Here is a 19,209-nt window from a genome sequence, read left to right on the forward strand (position 1 = left end):
CAACATTTTCAACTCGTCACTGTCTCAGTCCTACATCCCACCATGCCTGAAGTCAGCCACAATTGTCCCGCTGACTAAAAAGACCTCCATCAGCAGCCTCAATGACTACCGACCAGTAGCTCTGACACCTGTCATAATGAAGTGTTTTGAGAAACTGGTCCGACGTCACATCATGTCCTACCTCCCACCCACACTCGACCCACTACAGTTTGCATACAGAGCTAACAGACATATATATATATATATATATATTATATATATATATATATATATGTGTGTGTGTATATATATTTAAATACTTTTTGTATGAAAGGCAATTGTAAGCTGTTTTATTATTATGTTGTTTTCTACTCTCTCCTTGCAACAATGTGGGACAATTTCGTTGTACTGTTGTACCAAGTGTGACTGTACAATGACAATAAAGTTTTATCTTATCTTATCTTAGATGAGTGATGATCTGTAGTAGAGTGATGCTAAAGGGTACAGGTGGAGAAGTATCATTATGTGATGCTGTGGAATTAAAAAATGTGTTGGTGTCATCTCCTTTTATTCCTCTGTGTTGTCATTCCTGCACGTAAACCAAAATGTTGGACTGGCATTCAACGTGATGCTGCTTGAATAAAACAAACGTCTGTGTGATTCTTCTTCAGTTGATTTCTGTTTGTTCCTGATCCTAAACTGGATTTAACATCATCTCTCGTCCTCATATCGTCTCTGAAAAACTGCTTCGTGTGTTGGTGTGAAGGGTTACCATGGAGACCGACCGACCACATGAGGATGAGAAGCTCGAGAAACACCAAAAGCTGAGAGAAGAACCAGAAAAGCTGTGGAGTGTGAAGGCATCAGTGGCCCCGGAGATCTCAACGGATGAAGGGGGAGGTTTATTTGCAGTGCTGTGCAAAGGTCTTAGGCTATCAGACAGTTAAATTTGTATTGTAGGTAATACCAGTAGGAAGATATCTCTTTGGTAGAATACTACTAGAAAATACAGGGAATATACACAAAGTAACATCCCCAACCCAACTGTTTCCTCCACACAAACACACATACTCTGATACACAGAGCAGAGTTTTCTCCCAAAGAAAACAACGTGTGAAATGATCCTGAGAAACGGGAAGTTGGAAAGTTCAGTCTCTGTGTTTCCTCTGTGAACTTTCAGTTTTATTTCTGCACTGAATTCTCAGAAATCACGTGAACATCCAGGGCAGAGAACACGGGATGTTAGGAGAGCATTTGGTCCTGTGAAGCAAGAGTGATGAAGTGAAGACGAAAAAGTATCAGACGAAGAAACGTGTCAGCGGCAGAAACATGAGCTGTGAATTAGTCTGAGACTGTTTGAGATCATGTGTCCCGTCGGTTTCTGTCCAGAGGTCGCAGCTCAGACAACTGAGACCGTCCTTAGGCTCTGATGACTCTGTGTTGGCAGGAACCATCATCTCTGCAGTGCTGCAGGGCGGGAAACAGGAAGGCACAGACAGACCGGACAAAATGAGAATTTTTTCCAGCAGCGACTGTGATTCTGTGACTTCCTGTGCAGCCTGGAAACTGGAGACTGCAGCTTTGTGTCTTTATCTCTGCTCCACAGCTGCAGACGTGGAAACAGCTGCTTGATTCAAACAGTTTGTTCAGTTCAGGTTAGAAAAGTGTTCCAGGAAAAACGTTTCTCTGATTCACATTCGCTGAACTCAACCAACACTGATTCAACTGCTCTTCAAGTTCCTTGATTGAAGGTAAGACTCTGATTTTACTAAGTTTTAGAGACGCAGATGTTGGAAATCCGGGTGTTATTTAAAGTCTCTGGAGGACGTCCAGACGTCACAGCAGTCGTAGTTTGAAAAGAGAATAATAACAGTAACAGGACACAACATCTGTGTAGAGACTGGAAACTGAAGCTGAGACAGACAGAAGGACAGTGGAGGTAGAACTCCTGAACGTTTACTGATCACACACCTGTCATATTTACAGTGTGTTGTTGTGTCCAGATGTTTGCAGCTACAACCAAAACAGTAGTGAGAGCTCTGGGAGCTCAGGACGATCTCATCCCCAATGAGAACGTCAACGAGACAATTGAGACGCTGACTCTGGTCAAAGTCCGAAAAGGAACAATGTGGCCGATCGTCACGTACGGCATCACGGACCAAACGCTGCTCGACCTTCTGGAGGACGCAGACGTCAAACCAGGCGTGTGGAGCAGAAACAGAGACGTAGTTCTATTAGTAAGGTCGGAACCAGTTAAACCAGTGTGTGTCAGTGGGATTGAAGCTGATCTTCTCCCTCCAGAACACACAGAGGAAGTTGTGACTGAGAACTTTAAGACCCTGAATTCCAGTGGAGGAGAAATCTGTGCAGCTGCAGACGTTTCATCTGAAGTCGGACTCGAGTTGGGTAAAATCCAGCTGTCTGTGGACACTGTGGACGGAGCGTCGTCCTTCACGCTGAGGAAAAAGACAGTGGACGTGGTGAAACTGAGGAAGAGCTGCAGCAACAGGTACGTCTCTGTTTCCAGCATCTTCAAACTGCCTGTTTATCACCTGTCTGTCTGTGCTCCACCTGTGTGTCTGTGTCCCACCTGTCTGTCCTACCTGTCTGTGTCCACCTGTCTATCTGTGTTCTACCCGTCTGTCTGTGTCCACCTGTCTATCTGTGTCCCACCTGTCTCTGTCCACCTGTCTGTCTGTGTCCCACCTGTCTGGGTCCCACCTGTCTGTGCTCCAACTGTCTGTGTCCCACCTGTCTGTCTGTGTCCCACCTGTCTGTTTCCCACCTGTCTGTCTGTGTCCCACCAGTCTGTGTCCACCTGTCTGTCCTCAGGAGGATCAGTAAGAAGACGGTCGACCTGCTGAAGCTCAAACCGACAGAGAAGCTGACCTTCGTTCATCAGACCGTCTACAACATCGACCCCGTGACATTTTACAGCAGATGTCGAGGAGGCGGCTCCGTCTCTGCAGCTCTTAAAACACTTCTCACATTTTATGTGTTGGTGAGTATTTTTATTTGAACGTGTGTAGAAGCTGAGAGGATTACTGCAGCTGGTCTCTGGTCTCAGTGAGTTTCCCATCTCAGGTTTATTCGTTGAGAATTTGTTCAACCTGATTCTGGAACAGGGTCCTGGTCTCAGTGGTTCTGGTTCAGCCGTGTTTGTATCATCAGGGCAAAAAGAAGAAGGAGACGAAGTTCACGGTGCCACAAGAATCCACCTTCGCTTACGGCCTGATGGAGATAACGACCGAGGACGGGACTCTGGGTGAGACACTGTCTCCTGTTCCTCATCTGTGTCCACATGTGATCTGGGTCTGATAGCTGGTCTGGATCAGGAAAATCTTATTCTAGAGCAGAAGAGATTCACACCACAACCTGTGATGGGATCAGATTAATTCCTGGTCTATGTCCATAACTTCTAATTCTCTCGTGTCCAGGAATCCCACCGAGAATCAGAACAGTGACACAGTATAAAGGTACGTTCTTCATTTGGACTTATTGGACTATTGTTCTGATAGTTTTTCATATTGTCCATCTCTGGATTAATCACATATCAACTGTGGATCCATCTAAACGTGTGCAGGATGGTTGAACCTCCTCTCAGACGCAGAAGAAGACGACTCCTGTCAGACTCGACGACAAGTGCACAGAGGTCTGTTTGTGCTTGAATCATCTCTGGACGTTAAATTCTCTGAGTTAGAAGGAAGGTTCATGTTTGTATGGATGGATTAGTGAACAGGCCCAACACACACTAACAGGTCAAAATGATCCCGAAGAGACAACAAGAACTAAAAAGAGCCAACAGAGAGGAACAGAGCAGCAGAGTGAGTCAGGACCACAGCTCCCAGTAGGTTCACAACAGTCACGTTGGAAACAGAAACAGGAAGTTAGTCTGAGATGTCTCAGCAGCATCACTGATTTAGAAGTCAAATGATTTCTCTGACATCAGTTCAGTAACTGAGGAAATGTCATTTCTTCTGTTCACAAACGGACTATGAATATTCTCACTGTAAAATAAAAGGTTAATAAATACAGTCCAAACTCCCAGACTCCCATATTTTATGTCCCTTCACACCGAGCTGAACATCACACTACTGAGCTGCACCTGGACTGAACAGTACCACAGAATAGAAAGTACATTAACAGTCAGAGTCGCTCGTTCACAACTACTTTTCCTTCTCGTTGCAGCTCTACCAGATGATGTCGCTGCTCTTCTGACCTCCTGCTGTCCTGACACCCTGAGAGTCCTCAACCAGCTGGTTGGTGCATTTCCTCAGTCACATGCTCCCTGACAGGAGGAGGAGGACGATGGCAGTATTAGTTATTACTGAGGAACATGTCTCTGTGTCTGCAGGTGGACGGTCTGAAGGAGGACGGTGACACCAAACTCCCAGAGTCGCTGCCCCCTCCCCTGCAGGAGGACGGGGAGCTGCGCTGGACGGCCGAGCTCCTCTGTTCCACCAATCAGACGCTGAGAGAGCTGAGCGACCAGTGGGACAGTCCAGAGCTCCCAGCAGGAGTTCTGCTGGAGGTCCTGAGTCTGGTCGTACGGGGGCTCAGTCTGATGACAGCAGCACTGGTTTATAAAGAGGGGGTCTGATACTACAGGAGGGAACATTTTTAGATTTACTTTGTTTGTACATTAACTGTCATGATTTAAATTAAACTCTTCTAAAACGTTTTATTTCCTTCCTTTGGTGGTTTGAAGTCCTGCAGTGAAATGATCAAACACACATTCACACCCAAACCGTGGTTATACAACACACTTCTGCATGTGGTTTAAGTCACTTTCAGAAAAACAAGAAGAGATTAGAGGACAAATGGGTGAAGGACACCTGCTGCTGTTTACAACAGTTACAACACGGCTGCATCCAAAAGTGTCAATGCAGACAAAGAACTGAGGAGACAATTTATTCTTAAATGAACAGACTGGGTGCGTGGACTTCAACTGGAACACAGCAGATAAACAAGGTTCAACAGTAATAAAGGCTTTAACACTGTCAACAGAAAACAAGCAAAGTGAAACACAGGACATCATCAAAACATGAGAGATGAATGAGAAAAAGTAAAAACTGGTAGAATTAAGAGTAAGAATAGAAAAGAGCAACTATTCACACAGACAACGAGCTCGAAGGAGCAGAGGGAGAGAAATTCTCAGTAAAGGATCCTGAGGGCTTGAGAACCAGGAGTTACAGCAGGACGTCCTCACTACAGCTGCAGGGACACTGAAAATGTCAAGTTAAGACTTGTGGAAATCTGCAAAAGTGTGGTTCATTATGAGCACGGGTTCAATCTTTGGATGGACAGAGTGAGGCCACCTAGTGGTACAACTGAGGAACTGACAGAAATCTAACAATGGGGCTTTGTTGATCCAGAAAAGTACAAAACAGGTAAATCAAGAATCTATCACAGTTGGAGGGTTCGCAGGTTCTCACATGCACCAGAAGAGACTTGATATACGTGGTTCCTATTTAGATCAAAGTAGATCAGAGTGGCTAATGGGACCAATGGTCCCTGCTTCAGTGTGCCGGACTCAATGAGAGACCAGACACCAAAGGTAACGTTTAGGAAGCTTTAATGAAGCTTAAGAGAAGCAAGGGGGAAGGTGGAGAGGTGGAGGGATGACTGATGGATGGGAGGTCCTGGTACACTACCAACAGGTGAGTATGGCAAAAGATGTCAGGGGAATATCAGGTGACGTTTGAATGAGCTCCCAGTTAGCTCCCAGTTAGCTCCCAGTTAGCTCTCAGTTAGCTCTCAGTTAGCTCTCAGCTAGCTCTCCAATACAGGGGACAATCAGGAAGGAGCAGAGAGGCAGGATGCAGGTTGTTTAAATGAGTGGTGGAAGACAGGCAGCACCCACAGGACAGGTCCACAGTCCACATCCAAAAACTAAGAAATCCACAGTGCACTAAAGTCCCAGAGACAGAGCAAGAGTCCAAAAACCAGAGAAACAGAATTAAACTTACAGGTTCTGGAGAAGGGGGGTTAGGTAGAGGGGTCAAAGTGAGACGTGACCCCAGGTGAACTCAACCAGACTAATTAACCAGGTGTAAAGAGAACAGGTATGGCTATAGGTCGAGACAGGAAGTGGCCCTCATTTCAAAATAAAACAGGAAGTTCACAGGGATTATTACATTCTATAGAGTTTACATATCTGAAATCCAACAGGAGAGAATCCAGAGTTTAGGTTCAAATCTGGTTTAATCTGGTGTAAAGAACAACGAAGCCAACAAACCCTGATCAGAGGATCCTTAAAGACCTGCAGGTGACGTGAGGCTGCAGTAGATCTCTAATGAACACATGAAGACCTCTGAAGGTCACCACAGGGATCAATGTCTCATGTTTACTCTCCTCATTTTCTCCACTATCACACCCCAACTCAAAACAATGACTTAGCTGATCCAGACCTGCTTCAGTCCAGACTAAACACTGAAGTCAACTTTAAAGAAGCTGTGTTAAGATGATTAGAATTATTGAATGTGAATAAAAGATGAAAATGACTGAAAAGAAGCACAAACAGCTGATGTCTCAGTCTCAGCTGATTCAGAGATCAGAGGGTGGCAGGCTGGGATTTTCCAGGGAGACATAGTTTTAATTTTCACTCAATCCAATCAGGTCTGAACCTGCCCGGTATGACTAATCCAGCTGCAGATCACACACAGCACAGACACAACTTCAACTGCACCTAAACTACTTCGAGCGAGGTAAGAGATCATTTTTAGTTTGTTTATGAAATCACACGACAGAAGTAAAAGTGTCAGATTAAGAGAAGAACTGATCTTTTCTAGTCAACACAAGTGCAGTAAAAGACAATGAACACGTTCAGTCGTATCTTACTCCTGTTCCTAAACGTAAGATGAGATTAGATGTGTTTTCGTGTGTCTTTATTAAAAGTAGAGTAGAGACAGAGAGGAGTTGGAGCTGTATAACATTAACACAGGTTTCCTCTCTGGTTCAGTGATATGTGTTGTAACCCAGAGCTCTGATCTAATCCAAATGTCTCTCTGCTGTAACTGCTCTACATCCAGTAATTTAACTCAGCTCGGACTGAAACAACTGGTGTGTTGTCGAGTCCAGATGTTTGCAGGTAGAACCAAAGTACTTGTGAAAAACCTGGGCGCGGAGGGCGACCTCATCTACAACGAAAATGTGAACGAAACCATCAGGATGCTGACGCTGGTCAAAGTCAGACAGAAAACATTCTGGCCGATCATCAGGTACAGCATCATCGACCAGACGCTGTTCGACCTTCTGGAGGAAGCAGACGTCTCCCCAGGTGTGTGATTTTAGGACAACTGTCAAAATATAAGGAACCAATCACCACATACATAAAGCACAGGATCAAATAACTACGTAGATGTAGAGGAGTAAAAGTACATTTATGACTACATGCACCTCAATGACTCCACCTCTGTGTGTAAACCCTCTCCCTCCAGAATACAAAGAGGAGGTTTTGATGGAGGATTTTGAAAACCTGAGAGGCAGATGTGGGAGAGGCAGTGCTGTTGTAAAAGCTCAAGAAGCCGAAGTCAGCTTGAATCGAAACGTGGACGTGGTGGACGGAGCGTCGTCCTTCACCCTGAAGAAAAAGACAGTAGATATTGAGAAACTAAGGAAGAGCAGCACCAACAAGTACGTCCCTGTGTCTCTGACTGTTAGAGAAGCTCCAACAGGTTCAACATTAGAAAACACTTGTTCTGTTTTTACATGTCACCGTGTGTTAGACACAGAGCTGAACTGTGTGACCTGAAGGCTCTGAACAAGCTGGTGGAGCTTCATTCAGGTGAAGGTGTGCAGAAGGACGCAGCCTTCTGGAACAAAGGTATCATGTAAGGGGCCCCAAGCTAGAGCTAGGCTAGTTGTCCCCCACCAATCTAAAGCCGTCTTAGCATCTGGTTGAACCAGTTAGGCATGGATGGCGTCTCGCATCTTGCAGAGGATGAGCGTGTAATAGTTTATAATTGTGAATAATTGTGAACAGACGGGTAGACAAACCTGTGGCAGTGACGTCTCGATCTTTTGTGCCGTTCACACCGTCCCTGAGCGTCTGTACATAAGGAACCTGAAGGATAGAGAGCTCCTACGGTAAATAGTAATCCAGGTTCCATGACTGCAGAGGCTGCGTGCACACACTCATATACTGTAGATGAGTAGCGATCAGCTGATGTGTCTTTACGTTTAAACGGGAGTGAATCCCTGTAACTGTAGAATATGTAGCACTCAGAGAACCAGGGTCACCATGTAACCTTCTGATAGCAGCCTGGATCCTCTACAGCTGAATTCACTCGATGATAATGAAACACGTTCCTACTTCACATTAGAGGACAGAGTAAAGTGTTTAGTACACTTTGTGTGACCAGTGTGTTCTGACAAATGACTTATCTGTGTCTTATGAGGCGCGTTCATACACATCCTCCAACATCTTCCACCTGTGTGTGTTGTCAGGAAGCTCAATAAGAAGATGGTCGACATGCTGAAACTGAAGCCGACAGAGAAGCTGGCTTTTGTTTATCAGATCGTCTACAACACAAACCGTGTGGATTTTTTTGTCAAGGTTGGAGAGGAAGGTTCTGTCACAGCAGCATTTAAAACCTTCTTCAAGTTGAATGTGTCGGTAAGTGTTGATTTACTGAAGTACGGGAGCTCCTAACCGGGTCGAATTCATCTGTCAGGACCAGATTATTGACCAGTAACTACTCAGAGAACCGGAGTTAGTTAATGTGTACTTTATTGATCCTCTTGGGGAAATTTCTAATGTAATTTAAATAAAAATATGAATTCTTAAAATCAATTGTTTCTTTTGTTGCTAATAATTTAAAGAATCTCTCAGTGAGTCTGATGCTGGTTTCATCAGGACAGCAAGAAGGAGGAGACGAAGTTCACGGTGCCACAAGAATCCACCTTCGCTTACGGCCTGATGGAGATAACGACTGAGGACGGGATTCTGGGTGAGACACTGATCTGTGTCTGATCCGGATCAGGAAAAACTAGTTTAGATCTATTAAAGCTGAATGAGAGCTCATTACCGTCAGAGCGAGATCAGCACATGTTCAGCTCTTATTAAACCAGTTTAGTGCGTCTCCTGATGTAAATGCAAAGGATCTGATTCCAGATGCAGATCAGGTTACAGTAAAACCAGGTGGAGGTTGAGTCTAACACATCTTCTACTCTTGTTCAGGAATCCCACCGAGAACCAGAAAAGTGAGACAATATAATAAAGGTGAGTTATTTTTCACTTATCATCAATAATAATGAAAGTTTGTTATTTCTATTTCTACTGGCCACATCTGTCACATTCATGTTGTAACAACTGTGAACCATCTAAACCTGAAAGGATGGTGGAACATCAGCTCAGACGGAGATGACGAAGACTTCTGTCAGACTCTACGACAAGTGAAAACAGGTCTGAGGATAAATGTTATCAATGTCTCTATGTTCAAGGAAATCGTATAAAACCTGATGTTTATAATAAATGATGAACTGGTTCTGATAAAAAATGACCTGGAACCTTTTGGATCAAGCTGATGACTGAAGGTGACTTTCTGAAGGGGCTCCAAACCTCCACAGATCTTTGGTTTCCGTACAGTCTATCAATACGTCCAATAACGAGGGACCTAACAGAGAGGATTGTAAATGATGTAAATGTAAAATGCTGAAGGTTCTGATCAGAACCTCCTTATTTCTGATAAAATTGAAAACTAACTGGATCATTGGTGGGTGTGGGTTCTGTTTCCTGCAGAGATAAAAAGCAAAGAACATCTTCTGCAGCCTCTGGAGGATCTTCCTGAGTCGACCCGTCGTCATCTGCTGAAAACACTCGTCCAGATTCTGGAGGACAGACGTGCTCTGACTCTGCTGGAGCAAACAGTAAGATCCATGTTCAAGAGTCAGAATGTACTAAATCAAACAGGACACAGTCACAATGTCCCCGTCCTTCCTCAGCTGGACCAGGACAGCACAGGAGCGTCTAACCGTCCGCAGTCTCAGGCCGTCTCTTCATTCATGGACCTTCTCGAACCCTCCAACGTCTCCACCTCTCAGAAAGATGCAGTTCACCTGCTGGTCAGCGCCATGGACAGTGAGTCCGACATATTTTATGTCCCTTCACACCGAGCTGAACATCACACTACTGAGCTGCACCTGGACTGAACAGTACCACAGGATAGAAAGTACATTAACAGTCAGAGTCGCTCGTTCACAACTACTTTTCCTTCTCGTTGCAGCTCTACCAGATGATGTCGCTGCTCTTCTGACCTCCTGCTGTCCTGACACCCTGAGAGTCCTCAACCAGCTGGTTGGTGCATTTCTTCAGTCACATGCTCCCTGACAGGAGGAGGAGGACGATGGCAGCATTAGTTATTACTGAGGAACATGTCTCTGTGTCTGCAGGTGGACGGTCTGAAGGAGGACGGTGACACCAAACTCCCAGAGTCGCTGCCCCCTCCCCTGCAGGAGGACGGGGAGCTGCGCTGGACGGCCGAGCTCCTCTGTTCCACCAATCAGACGCTGAGAGAGCTGAGCGACCAGTGGGACAGTCCAGAGCTCCCAGCAGGAGTTCTGCTGGAGGTCCTGAGTGTGGTCGTACGGGGGCTCAGTCTGATGCAGCCCACAACAGACTGATGACGTCGCCTGGTGTTATCAGCTGGTCTTTTATTATATTCTCTATTTTAACACATGTATTTGTCACAAGCAGCTGAAAATGTCTCGATTATTATTCTTAACAACCAACAACAGAAAAAACAGCTGCACGTTTCTGTCTTGTTATGTCTTCACTGAGCTTCATGAGGTTTTAACACAGACGTCTTCAAATCAACCTTTGAATAATCACAACAAATTAAATTCTGATTAAACGTTGTTGAGTTGATCTTAAGTTTCTTGTGTTGAATCATCAGCCGCTACATTAAATTCTTAAATCCAACAGTGGTTGTTTCCTGTAGACTGGTTCTTTTCATCTGCAGGTCTGAGGACAGAGATTCGTGTCCTGTCCTGTGGTTTCTGTGCAAAGGTACAGAAGTATAATTACCACTAAATAAAGAGCATCAGTCTCATGTTATTATGGATTTTATCATTGATTCTGTTTGTAAGCAACATTTTACATTTGGCTGAACAAAGTGATTTAACACCCAGCATGAGAAACTGTTTACATGATCAACATCAGCTGATGCTGCGTTCTACAGGAACTTTAATCACTTTAAGCATGAATCACAGTGAGCGCAGATTCTACAGTAGGTTTGTCAGATGTTAAACATCATCTAGACTCATTTCTTTAAATCAACTCAGTGACGTTTACATTTACTGTTCCACTTTATAAAATAGATCCTGTTCAGACGTCCCTTCACACCTCGGTACCACCACCTCCTGTTCTCTCCTTAGACTCTCACAGGTCAGTCCTCGGTCTTTTTACCCACAGGATCTTTCTGTGGAATCAGTGAGATCAGCTCTGAGCCGTTTTCCAGCTCAGTCAGTGACTTTTCATTTGCTGAATCCACAGCTGAGTTTTCTTTCTCTGCACAAGCTGCAGACTCTGAGTCATTGTGTGTCTGTGTCTCAGCCTCTGTGCTTCCTCTGAACTCCTCCAGTTGTTTCCTCATCATCTCAAACTCATCGAACACTGTCTGACACTGACCCGTGAGCTCTTTAACCCCGTCTGCGGTTCGGAGCTTCTCCATCGACTGGAACAGTTTCACTAAGTTCTTTTTCAGACTCGTAACATTTGGCGTCTCAGCTTTCGGCAGGTTTTCACACAGCTTCGTGACTTCTTCCAGCTCGTGCTCGAGCCGATTAACAATCTTCAGGAACTGTTTGATTTTCTTCAGACTTTCTTCTTCTGTTCTGAACTGTTTGATTTTGAAACCAAACAGAGCACCTCCTGCAGCAGCAGAAGTCAGAGCTGCAGTTATTGCAAAGCCCACGCCTCCAGCGAACGGGATGGCTGCTCCAGCTCCAGCTGCTACTGCTGCACTAACAAGTCCCGTGTAACAGCTCCTCTTGGATTTCGTATTCCACTTTTTCACGTGGACGCCAATCTCCTGAATGTCACTGAGAAGATCCCTCAGCCTGGCTTCTTTCTTGTCGAAGAGTTTCGTAAAGACCGCTGCTTGACGACAGAGATCTGTGGGTAAGTCAGACACCTCGGCTGGTTGCTCCCTGCTGCAACCATTTGGAACAACGGAGTCCATTTTCAGGAGGTTTGTGGAGCAGGTTTTATAATCAGCTGCTGAGACACGAACACACATCAGAAAACCTCATGAATAACTTCACAGTCTGCTCCCACATCAGCTGTTCTGCTTGGATCAGTATTTTACTGAGGCGTTCTTACCTGTCATCCTGCAGACGTCGTGTGAGGCTGAGCAGCTCTGCGTCTGATCCTTCTTCGCTGACCACAGACCTCTCAGCCAATCAGCACAGAGAACAGTTCACCTGTCCACGCTGTCAGCGCCTGTTACAGCTCCCATTAGCCAATGGGGGAAGGAAGACACAAAGCCTGAAGGTTGCAGGAGGTTTACAATAGAAGCAGTGGGATGTTGTTTGTACTGAAAACATTTACTGTATGTTTGTGGAAGCTGCAGACTGTTCAGACTCCTGCAGCCACTGGTCCAAGTAACTAAAGATGTTCTGAAGCGGGGGGTCCGTACACCTGCAGGTATGGAGGGGCTGGGGACGCTTGAACCTGAACTTGCTCAGACTGAAGTCAAATTCACCTGAGGAGAAACATAAATCAACCCAGTGGCAGCTGAAGGAGTGAGACCCCCACACTGGCAGGTGTTGAGGGTCCAGAGAGTCAAGCTGGACCTCGAAGTGTCTGAACTCTATGATCATAACGATCCAGACTCTGTGTCTGTGTGAGCCTGATCATCTGGACCCTACAGACTCAAGGCGATGACATAACGTACAACATGTGGGTGCTTGTGAAATATTTACCCTCAGTATAAATAGACTGACGGCTGAAATGAGCTGTGGAGAAGTTCCAGGTACAGAAGCATGAAAAACAACAACATCGGCTGTTTTCTCTGAGAAGGTCGGGTTTCATGCAGGACGCTGCCTGAGGAGGAGAGACAACACCGAGGAGCAGGGAGGGTCCAGATCTGGTTCAGGTGGTGCATGACCCCACTACATAGCCAGTGCTCCCAGTCAGTGAGGGACCTCCACCCGGGATGTGGCTCCATCAGCTCCATGAGCAAAATGTAGGAAGGAGAAAAAGTTCAGTTTGGGTTTGTGAACAGATTAAATACACATGATTTCCTCACGGTACTGAAACCACTGAGGTGAGGTTCTGATCCAGTTTAGTCTTTTATAGGAGGGAAGTCACATGACTGACAAGTAGCTCAGTGATTGGACCGTTCTGCTGAAGTCATCACGTATCATCAGAGCTACCTGGACCCTGACCCGAACATTTCTATTTACAGCTCAACATCAAACTTTAAACTGTGTAGAAATAGGAACAGGAAGAAACGTGACAGGAAAACTGGAACACAAGCTAAAGTTAGAACGTGTACTTTTAAAATGAGTTAGATTACATCAGTTATTAGTGCTGGAGACCCGGCTGCTCATGTCCTGTCAGGGCTGAACCTTCTCCCTGATCCCTGATCATACACACATTCATTTTATTACTGTCCTCACTGACTGTTAGTTGACTTGTGCACACAGCACATGTTTCCCATCAACCTGGACCTGAGCTGCTGCTGATTTCTACATGTGTAGTTTAGTTTTTTTCAGGTCTGTCTTTTAAAAAGAGATCTTCATCTCAGTGTCACTAACTAACTTCTTATCATCATCTTAAGACAGAAACACAACATCCATCTGGGTTCAGTCCTGCAGTCATGTGGTGACTCACACGTCAACATGATTCAAATATTAATAAGAGAAGAATCTGCTGCTGATGATGATTCAGATTCTATTTTCACACAGCAAACAAACCAGAATGTGTTTAGTCAACACAGCGACTTAAATTAACCCGACAGGTCAAACGTGAAGTGTCCTCCTCTGTATTTGTCGTGTGTTGATGCTCAGACCTCCAGCTCCAGCTCCACCTGCTGGGTGGATGGAAACACCACAAAGTCAAAGACAGTATGTTCAAACTGAGACTTTACTGCAGTGAAGTAGTTTGAGACAAAAAGAAACGAGAGTCAAAGTGCGTCCAAACGTATCTTTAATAAAAAACAGTCAAAATGACCTTTTCCACAGAGTTGAATAGTTTTTATCTGATTTCATGGTAGAAACTATTTTTTCTGTGTGGAGTCAGTAAAGTGGAGACTAACAGGTTTACTCTGACACACTCTGTATGTTCTCGGTGTCTCCTCTTCCTCTGAACTCTTCCAGTTTCCTCTTCACGCTCCTGAACTGATCAAACACATTCTCACACTGATCCGTGAGCTCCGTGACGCAGCCGGCTGTGATCCAGCTGCGCAGCCTCTCCGTCATCAGAAGACTCGTGATCAGGCTGCTGAGAGTTTCTGTCTCAGCTTCTCTCTGCAGATCTTCACACAGCGCTGTGATGGTTTCCAGCTCGCTCTGCAGCACACTGACAATCTCCAGGAATTCTTTCATCTTCTTCACTTGCTCTTCTTCTGTCGTGACCAGTTTTGCTCTGATGACGATCACAGCAGCTGCTGCAGCTACGTAGCCTGCTGCTGCTGCTAGGGCTACGCTCCAACTTCCGGTGACCTGAGCTGTGAACGCTGCCACTGCTGCTGCCAGTACAACAGCTGCGGTCACAGTTCCCACGACGCTGCACTTCTCTGACCTGTCGTGCAAACGTTGCAGTTTAGCAGAAATGTCCTGCAGATCATCCACCACCTGCTGCATCCTGAGCTCATTGCTGTCACAGAGTTTGATGAACAAAGCAGCGTGATGAGAGATATCTGCAGGTAAATGAGAAAACTCAGAGTGACGTTCACAAGTTCGTCTCCTCCGGACACTGGAGTCCATTTTCACAGCGTTTGATGAGGTTGTGCTGAGCAGGTTCTAAAGTCTGCTGATGTTCTCTGGATGATTCTGTGAGAACACAAAGACACATCGTTCAGTGGTTTCCTCTCACATTCACAGAGAAATAACGTCTGTTCTTTATGAAGTGGTTTGGTCGCTCTTACCTGTTCAGGTGGAAACAGACGTGTGAGGCTGAACCGGCCGAGCAGTGCTGAGCACAGTGGGATGTTTGTAGTGAAAACATCACCTGCAGACTCCGCTGCTGATTGGTCAGGAAGCCGTTTCACCTGTAATATAGGAAACAGTTTAAAAACAGGGTCTCTGTTGTTTCCTCTCTTCAGGAAACTGGAGTTAAAAACAGAAAGTGTGTATGTGTGAACGCACCCCACACCGTGTCCACACCTGATCCTGAGGAGATGAATGAATGAATCTATAAAGTATCTCCTTAATTAGACAAGTGATTATGATTCTCTCTCACTAACAGCTTTAATTCCTCTGGCTCCAGTAGTTTAGCTGCAGATCCTCGTCCTTCATGAAGCCTCGTTAACGAGACAGAATGTGATCAACAGTACAACTGCTTTAGTTTCCACAGTAATCAGGTTACAGTCATGATAAACGGGGCTGTTACCTTGTGTGTTGTGTTACAGCAGCAGATTTTACTGGTGGAGGTGCTTTAAGTCCATAATGAAATCATCCTTAAAGATGAGATAAAGTTCACGTTAACATGTCAAACATGAAAAAACAAACAAACTGGAAAGTTCAGTTTCACAGACCGAAGTGAGAAAGTCACACGTGAGGTTTGTGTTACAACGTGCAGCGAATATCCAAAAACTGGTGTGGAGGTTTAATCTGATGATTTGATCTGATGATCTGATGATTTGATCCGATGATTTCATCTGATGATTTGATCCGATGATTTCATCTGATGATCCAATGATCTGATCTGATCTGATGATCTGATCCGATGATTTCATCTGATGATCCAATGATCTGATCTGATCTGATGATCTGATCCGATGATTTCATCTGATGATCCAATGATCTGATCTGATCTGATGATTTGATCCGATGATTTCATCTGATGATCCAATGATCTGATCTGATCTGATGATCTGATCCGATGATTTCATCTGATGATCCAATGATCTGATCTGATTATTTGATTTGATGATTTCATCTGATGAACTGATGATTTCATCCAATGATTTGATCTGATGATCTGATGATTTGATCCGATGATTTCTTCTGACAGTCTCTGAGTTAGTAAAATGTCTAAGTGGTTTTTATAGCAGCATCCTGTTGCACAGACGTCTTTGTTTCTGGTGGAGTGGAACTTTCACCTGAACTCGTCACACGTCATGAGCTCTGATTTCATCTCTTTGTCTCTGGTTGTTACCATGAAATCAGGTCAGTGTTTATGTGACTAACAGCAAAGTGGGACCAGTTCTACAGGCTCCACTAACCAGACTAACACACATTCCTTTAACGGTGGTTTTTAACATCGGTAACACACCCTAACTAACCTTAACGACTCCTAACTAACCCAAACGAACCCTAGCTAACCCTAACTAACCCTAACGAACCCTAACTAACCCTAACGAACCCTAACGAACCCCAACTTACCCCAACTAACCTTAACGACTCCTAACTAACCCTAACGAACCCTAACTAACCCTAACCCAGGTAGGGACCTGTTTACAATCCGAGACACTGAAACAGCGTAAATGACGTGTCGGTCTCTTCCTTTGGGGGTTCAAGTTGTTCTCTCATGTTTTCAAACTCTTCCAGAACCTTCCTACACTGATGAGCCACCTCTGTGACACGTCCAGCAGGTACAGATGTTCTCAGGTTCTCAGTCAGGGCGAACAGCTCCAGTATTTTAATTTCCAGTCTGATACATTTTAAGGCCTCAGCTCCGGCTGTTCCTCTCCGACGCTCTCCACATGCACTTTTTACATCTTCCAGGTTTCCGTTCAAAGACGAAACGATGGTCCTGAATTCATTCATTTTCTGTTCACATGCTTCTTCTGTCTGTTTTACAAACGCAGCAGCAGCAGCAACAAGTGCACCACAACAAACCAAAATTATCCAGTGAAACAGAACCTCTGCAGGATGAAGAACTTTACCTGACAATAGTTCAGCAACTGTTAATACAACAGCAGCAGTTAGTACAACAGCAGCTGCTGCAACATAAAGTTTGAACATCTGTACTATGTCATCTATGGAGTTCAGTCTGGGACCAGTGTTATGAAGCTCGTCTATGATCTGTCTCATCCTGGGTTTGTTGGTGTTCAACTGTCTGATGAAAGCAGCTGAATTTAGTGGACTAGAAAAAGCAGAAGGTCTCCTCGATGGACTGGATCCCATGTTTGGGGGGGGGGGGGCTGTGCAGGACCAGGTTTTACTGTGTGGTGACTGATGATGTCTGTGAATGGAAACAATGACAGAGAGATTTAGTACAGATTCAGTCTGACTATCTGTCTGTCTCTCTCTCTGTCTGTCTGTCTGACTATCTGTCTGTCTCTCTCTCTGTCTGTCTGTCTGACTATCTGTCTGTCTCTCTCTGTATATCTGTCTGTCTGACTATCTGTCTGTCTCTCTCTATATATCTGTCTGTCTGACTATCTGTCTGTCTCTCTCTATATATCTGTCTGTCTGACTATCTGTCTGTCTCTCTCTCTGTCTGTCTGTCTGACTATCTGTCTGTCTCTCTCTATATATCTGTCTGTCTGACTATCTGTCTGTCTCTCTCTCTGTCTGTCTGTCTGACTATCTGTCTGTCTCTCTCTCTGTCTGTCTGTCTGACTATCTGTCTGTCTCTCTCTCTGTCTGTCTGTCTGACTATCTGTCTGTCTCTCTCTCTGTCTGTCTGTCTGACTATCTGTCTGTCTCTCTCTCTGTCTGTCTGTCTGACTCACCCTCCTGAGTTTCTCGACTGTCGTAAATGTAGGTGAATGAGACTCTTTGTCTTTTCTATTCTTCTTCCCGTCGACTTTTTTTAATAAACCTTTATCAAATTCACACAGAAGCAGCAACATGGACGTTTATGGTTTGTGTTGAATTTTCTTTGAGACCATTTATTTTATATGATTCTTTACTCTGAGTTATGTTGTAATTTGCATTGATACCATCTGTTGTACTAACTGTACAGATGCAGTGTTGCCTTCAGGTCCTGTACTGTGTTGTAGGCGGCTCCCATCAGGTCACTCCTCCTAATTTCCATATGCAGTAAAGTAAACGTTGCAGTTTGTAAAAGTGTTTGACGTGAGCTCTGTCCTCAACAGAACCACCACAGGGAGACGACGGACATGTTGTTTGAGAGTGAGACGTACTTTACTGATCTGGCCTCATGGAAGCAGATCTGTCAAATGCAGCAGCAGGTAGTTGTTAGTCGTCGTTACCTGTGACACTGAGCCCGTCGGTCCCCTCTGTTGTCTCTCAGCAGTCGGATCAGGTGCTGGTGCCGGTAACAGAACCTTGTTCCTGATCAGCGGTACCATCCTCCAAAATCACATGCGACACACTGAATCCATCACAGAATGACTCAGACAGAACCAGAGCGACGTTTCCCTGTATGACTCACCTGACAAGGTGCAGGTTAATCATGTGACCAGCCTTTGTGTCCAATCGGTGCAGATGTAGTGAGTTGGTGCTGTTGGGCCTCACTGTTCTTTATTCTCAGCTATTCAACTCCAGTTTATCTTGAATTATTTGTTCTGTTTTCAGTCTAACTGGCAGAAACTCCACAGTCAAAGCATCAGGACAGTTTCACTTTCACACCCTGTGCAGACAGATCCGACTCGTCCTTTCTCAGATCTGCTGACAGGACCCGGTCTTCCTGAACGCGTTTCTCTTCCAGTAAACTGAACCAACAGCTCCACCTGCTGGGCGGAGGGAGTCAGCTCACTGGAGAAAACATCAACTTCCACTAAAGCAGAAAAAATACTTTCCAAGTGAAAGTTCAAAGTTCAGGATTTGACTGAAGAAAAGTACAAAAGCAAAAGAGAAGTACCATCAGGAAGACGTTTGTTGCTTTAAATACACAGATTAACACTTAAATCCTGGTCAAGTGTGAAAAACCAACCAGATCCACGTAGGACCGTGATCGTCTGTCCATGAACTGGACTCAGGAAGAGTTCAGCGTCTAACCCATGGCTCAGTCACAACTGTTTTCAGATCACAAATGTCCCAGATTTTTGGATGTTTAGCACTGTAAAGTGCCGTGAGATGACTTTCGTTATAAAAGTCCACAGTTACAAACCTGTCCAACAGCAGAAAAGGATCCAGACTGATCAATTAGAA

The 19,209-nt window shown here is 44.9% G+C and overlaps 3 protein-coding genes across 7 annotated transcripts; 1 reads left to right on the top strand and 2 right to left on the bottom strand.

The window, feature by feature from the left end:
• Window positions 1-1,418: 1,418 nt before the first annotated feature.
• LOC113158815 (gasdermin-E-like) lies at window positions 1,419-10,707 on the top strand. Of its 3 annotated transcripts, none has more exons than XM_026355072.1 (11): window positions 1,419-1,730; window positions 1,983-2,181; window positions 2,281-2,488; window positions 2,812-2,980; window positions 3,151-3,244; window positions 3,417-3,455; window positions 3,563-3,631; window positions 9,722-9,849; window positions 9,925-10,060; window positions 10,206-10,276; window positions 10,372-10,707. In XM_026355072.1, the coding sequence occupies exons 2-11, from the start codon at window positions 1,983-1,985 to the stop codon at window positions 10,600-10,602; spliced, it is 1,344 nt and encodes a 447-aa protein (XP_026210857.1). In that variant the 5' UTR covers window positions 1,419-1,730; the 3' UTR covers window positions 10,603-10,707. The 3 variants fall into 3 exon arrangements, with proteins under 3 accessions (XP_026210857.1, XP_026210856.1, XP_026210858.1); XM_026355071.1 differs by lacking the exons at window positions 3,417-3,455; window positions 3,563-3,631 and adding exons at window positions 9,161-9,202; window positions 9,317-9,385 and having other exon boundaries at window positions 1,510-1,730; XM_026355073.1 differs by lacking the exons at window positions 1,419-1,730; window positions 1,983-2,181; window positions 2,281-2,488; ... (2 more) ...; window positions 3,417-3,455; window positions 3,563-3,631 and adding exons at window positions 6,193-6,686; window positions 7,060-7,258; window positions 7,419-7,614; ... (2 more) ...; window positions 9,161-9,202; window positions 9,317-9,385.
• Window positions 10,708-11,027: 320 nt separating this feature from the next.
• Window positions 11,028-13,537, bottom strand: LOC113158816. 2 transcript variants are annotated; one of them, XM_026355075.1, is made up of 2 exons: window positions 12,302-13,537; window positions 11,028-12,196 (listed from the first exon to the last, which is right to left on the bottom strand). In XM_026355075.1, exons 1-2 carry the CDS (start codon window positions 12,306-12,308, stop codon window positions 11,367-11,369), a joined length of 837 nt encoding a protein of 278 aa, XP_026210860.1. In that variant the 5' UTR covers window positions 12,309-13,537; the 3' UTR covers window positions 11,028-11,366. The 2 variants fall into 2 exon arrangements, with proteins under 2 accessions (XP_026210860.1, XP_026210859.1); XM_026355074.1 differs by having other exon boundaries at window positions 11,028-12,199; window positions 12,302-13,536.
• Window positions 13,538-14,114: 577 nt separating this feature from the next.
• On the bottom strand, window positions 14,115-18,718 carry LOC113158817. 2 transcript variants are annotated; one of them, XM_026355077.1, is made up of 3 exons: window positions 18,309-18,718; window positions 15,072-15,194; window positions 14,115-14,976 (listed from the first exon to the last, which is right to left on the bottom strand). In XM_026355077.1, the coding sequence occupies exons 1-3, from the start codon at window positions 18,405-18,407 to the stop codon at window positions 14,947-14,949; spliced, it is 252 nt and encodes an 83-aa protein (XP_026210862.1). In that variant the 5' UTR covers window positions 18,408-18,718; the 3' UTR covers window positions 14,115-14,946. The 2 variants fall into 2 exon arrangements, with proteins under 2 accessions (XP_026210862.1, XP_026210861.1); XM_026355076.1 differs by lacking the exon at window positions 18,309-18,718 and adding an exon at window positions 15,292-15,814.
• Window positions 18,719-19,209: the final 491 nt, after the last annotated feature.

This window comes from Anabas testudineus, chromosome 12, assembly GCF_900324465.2.
Source record: "Anabas testudineus chromosome 12, fAnaTes1.2, whole genome shotgun sequence".
NCBI lineage: Eukaryota > Metazoa > Chordata > Actinopteri > Anabantiformes > Anabantidae > Anabas > Anabas testudineus.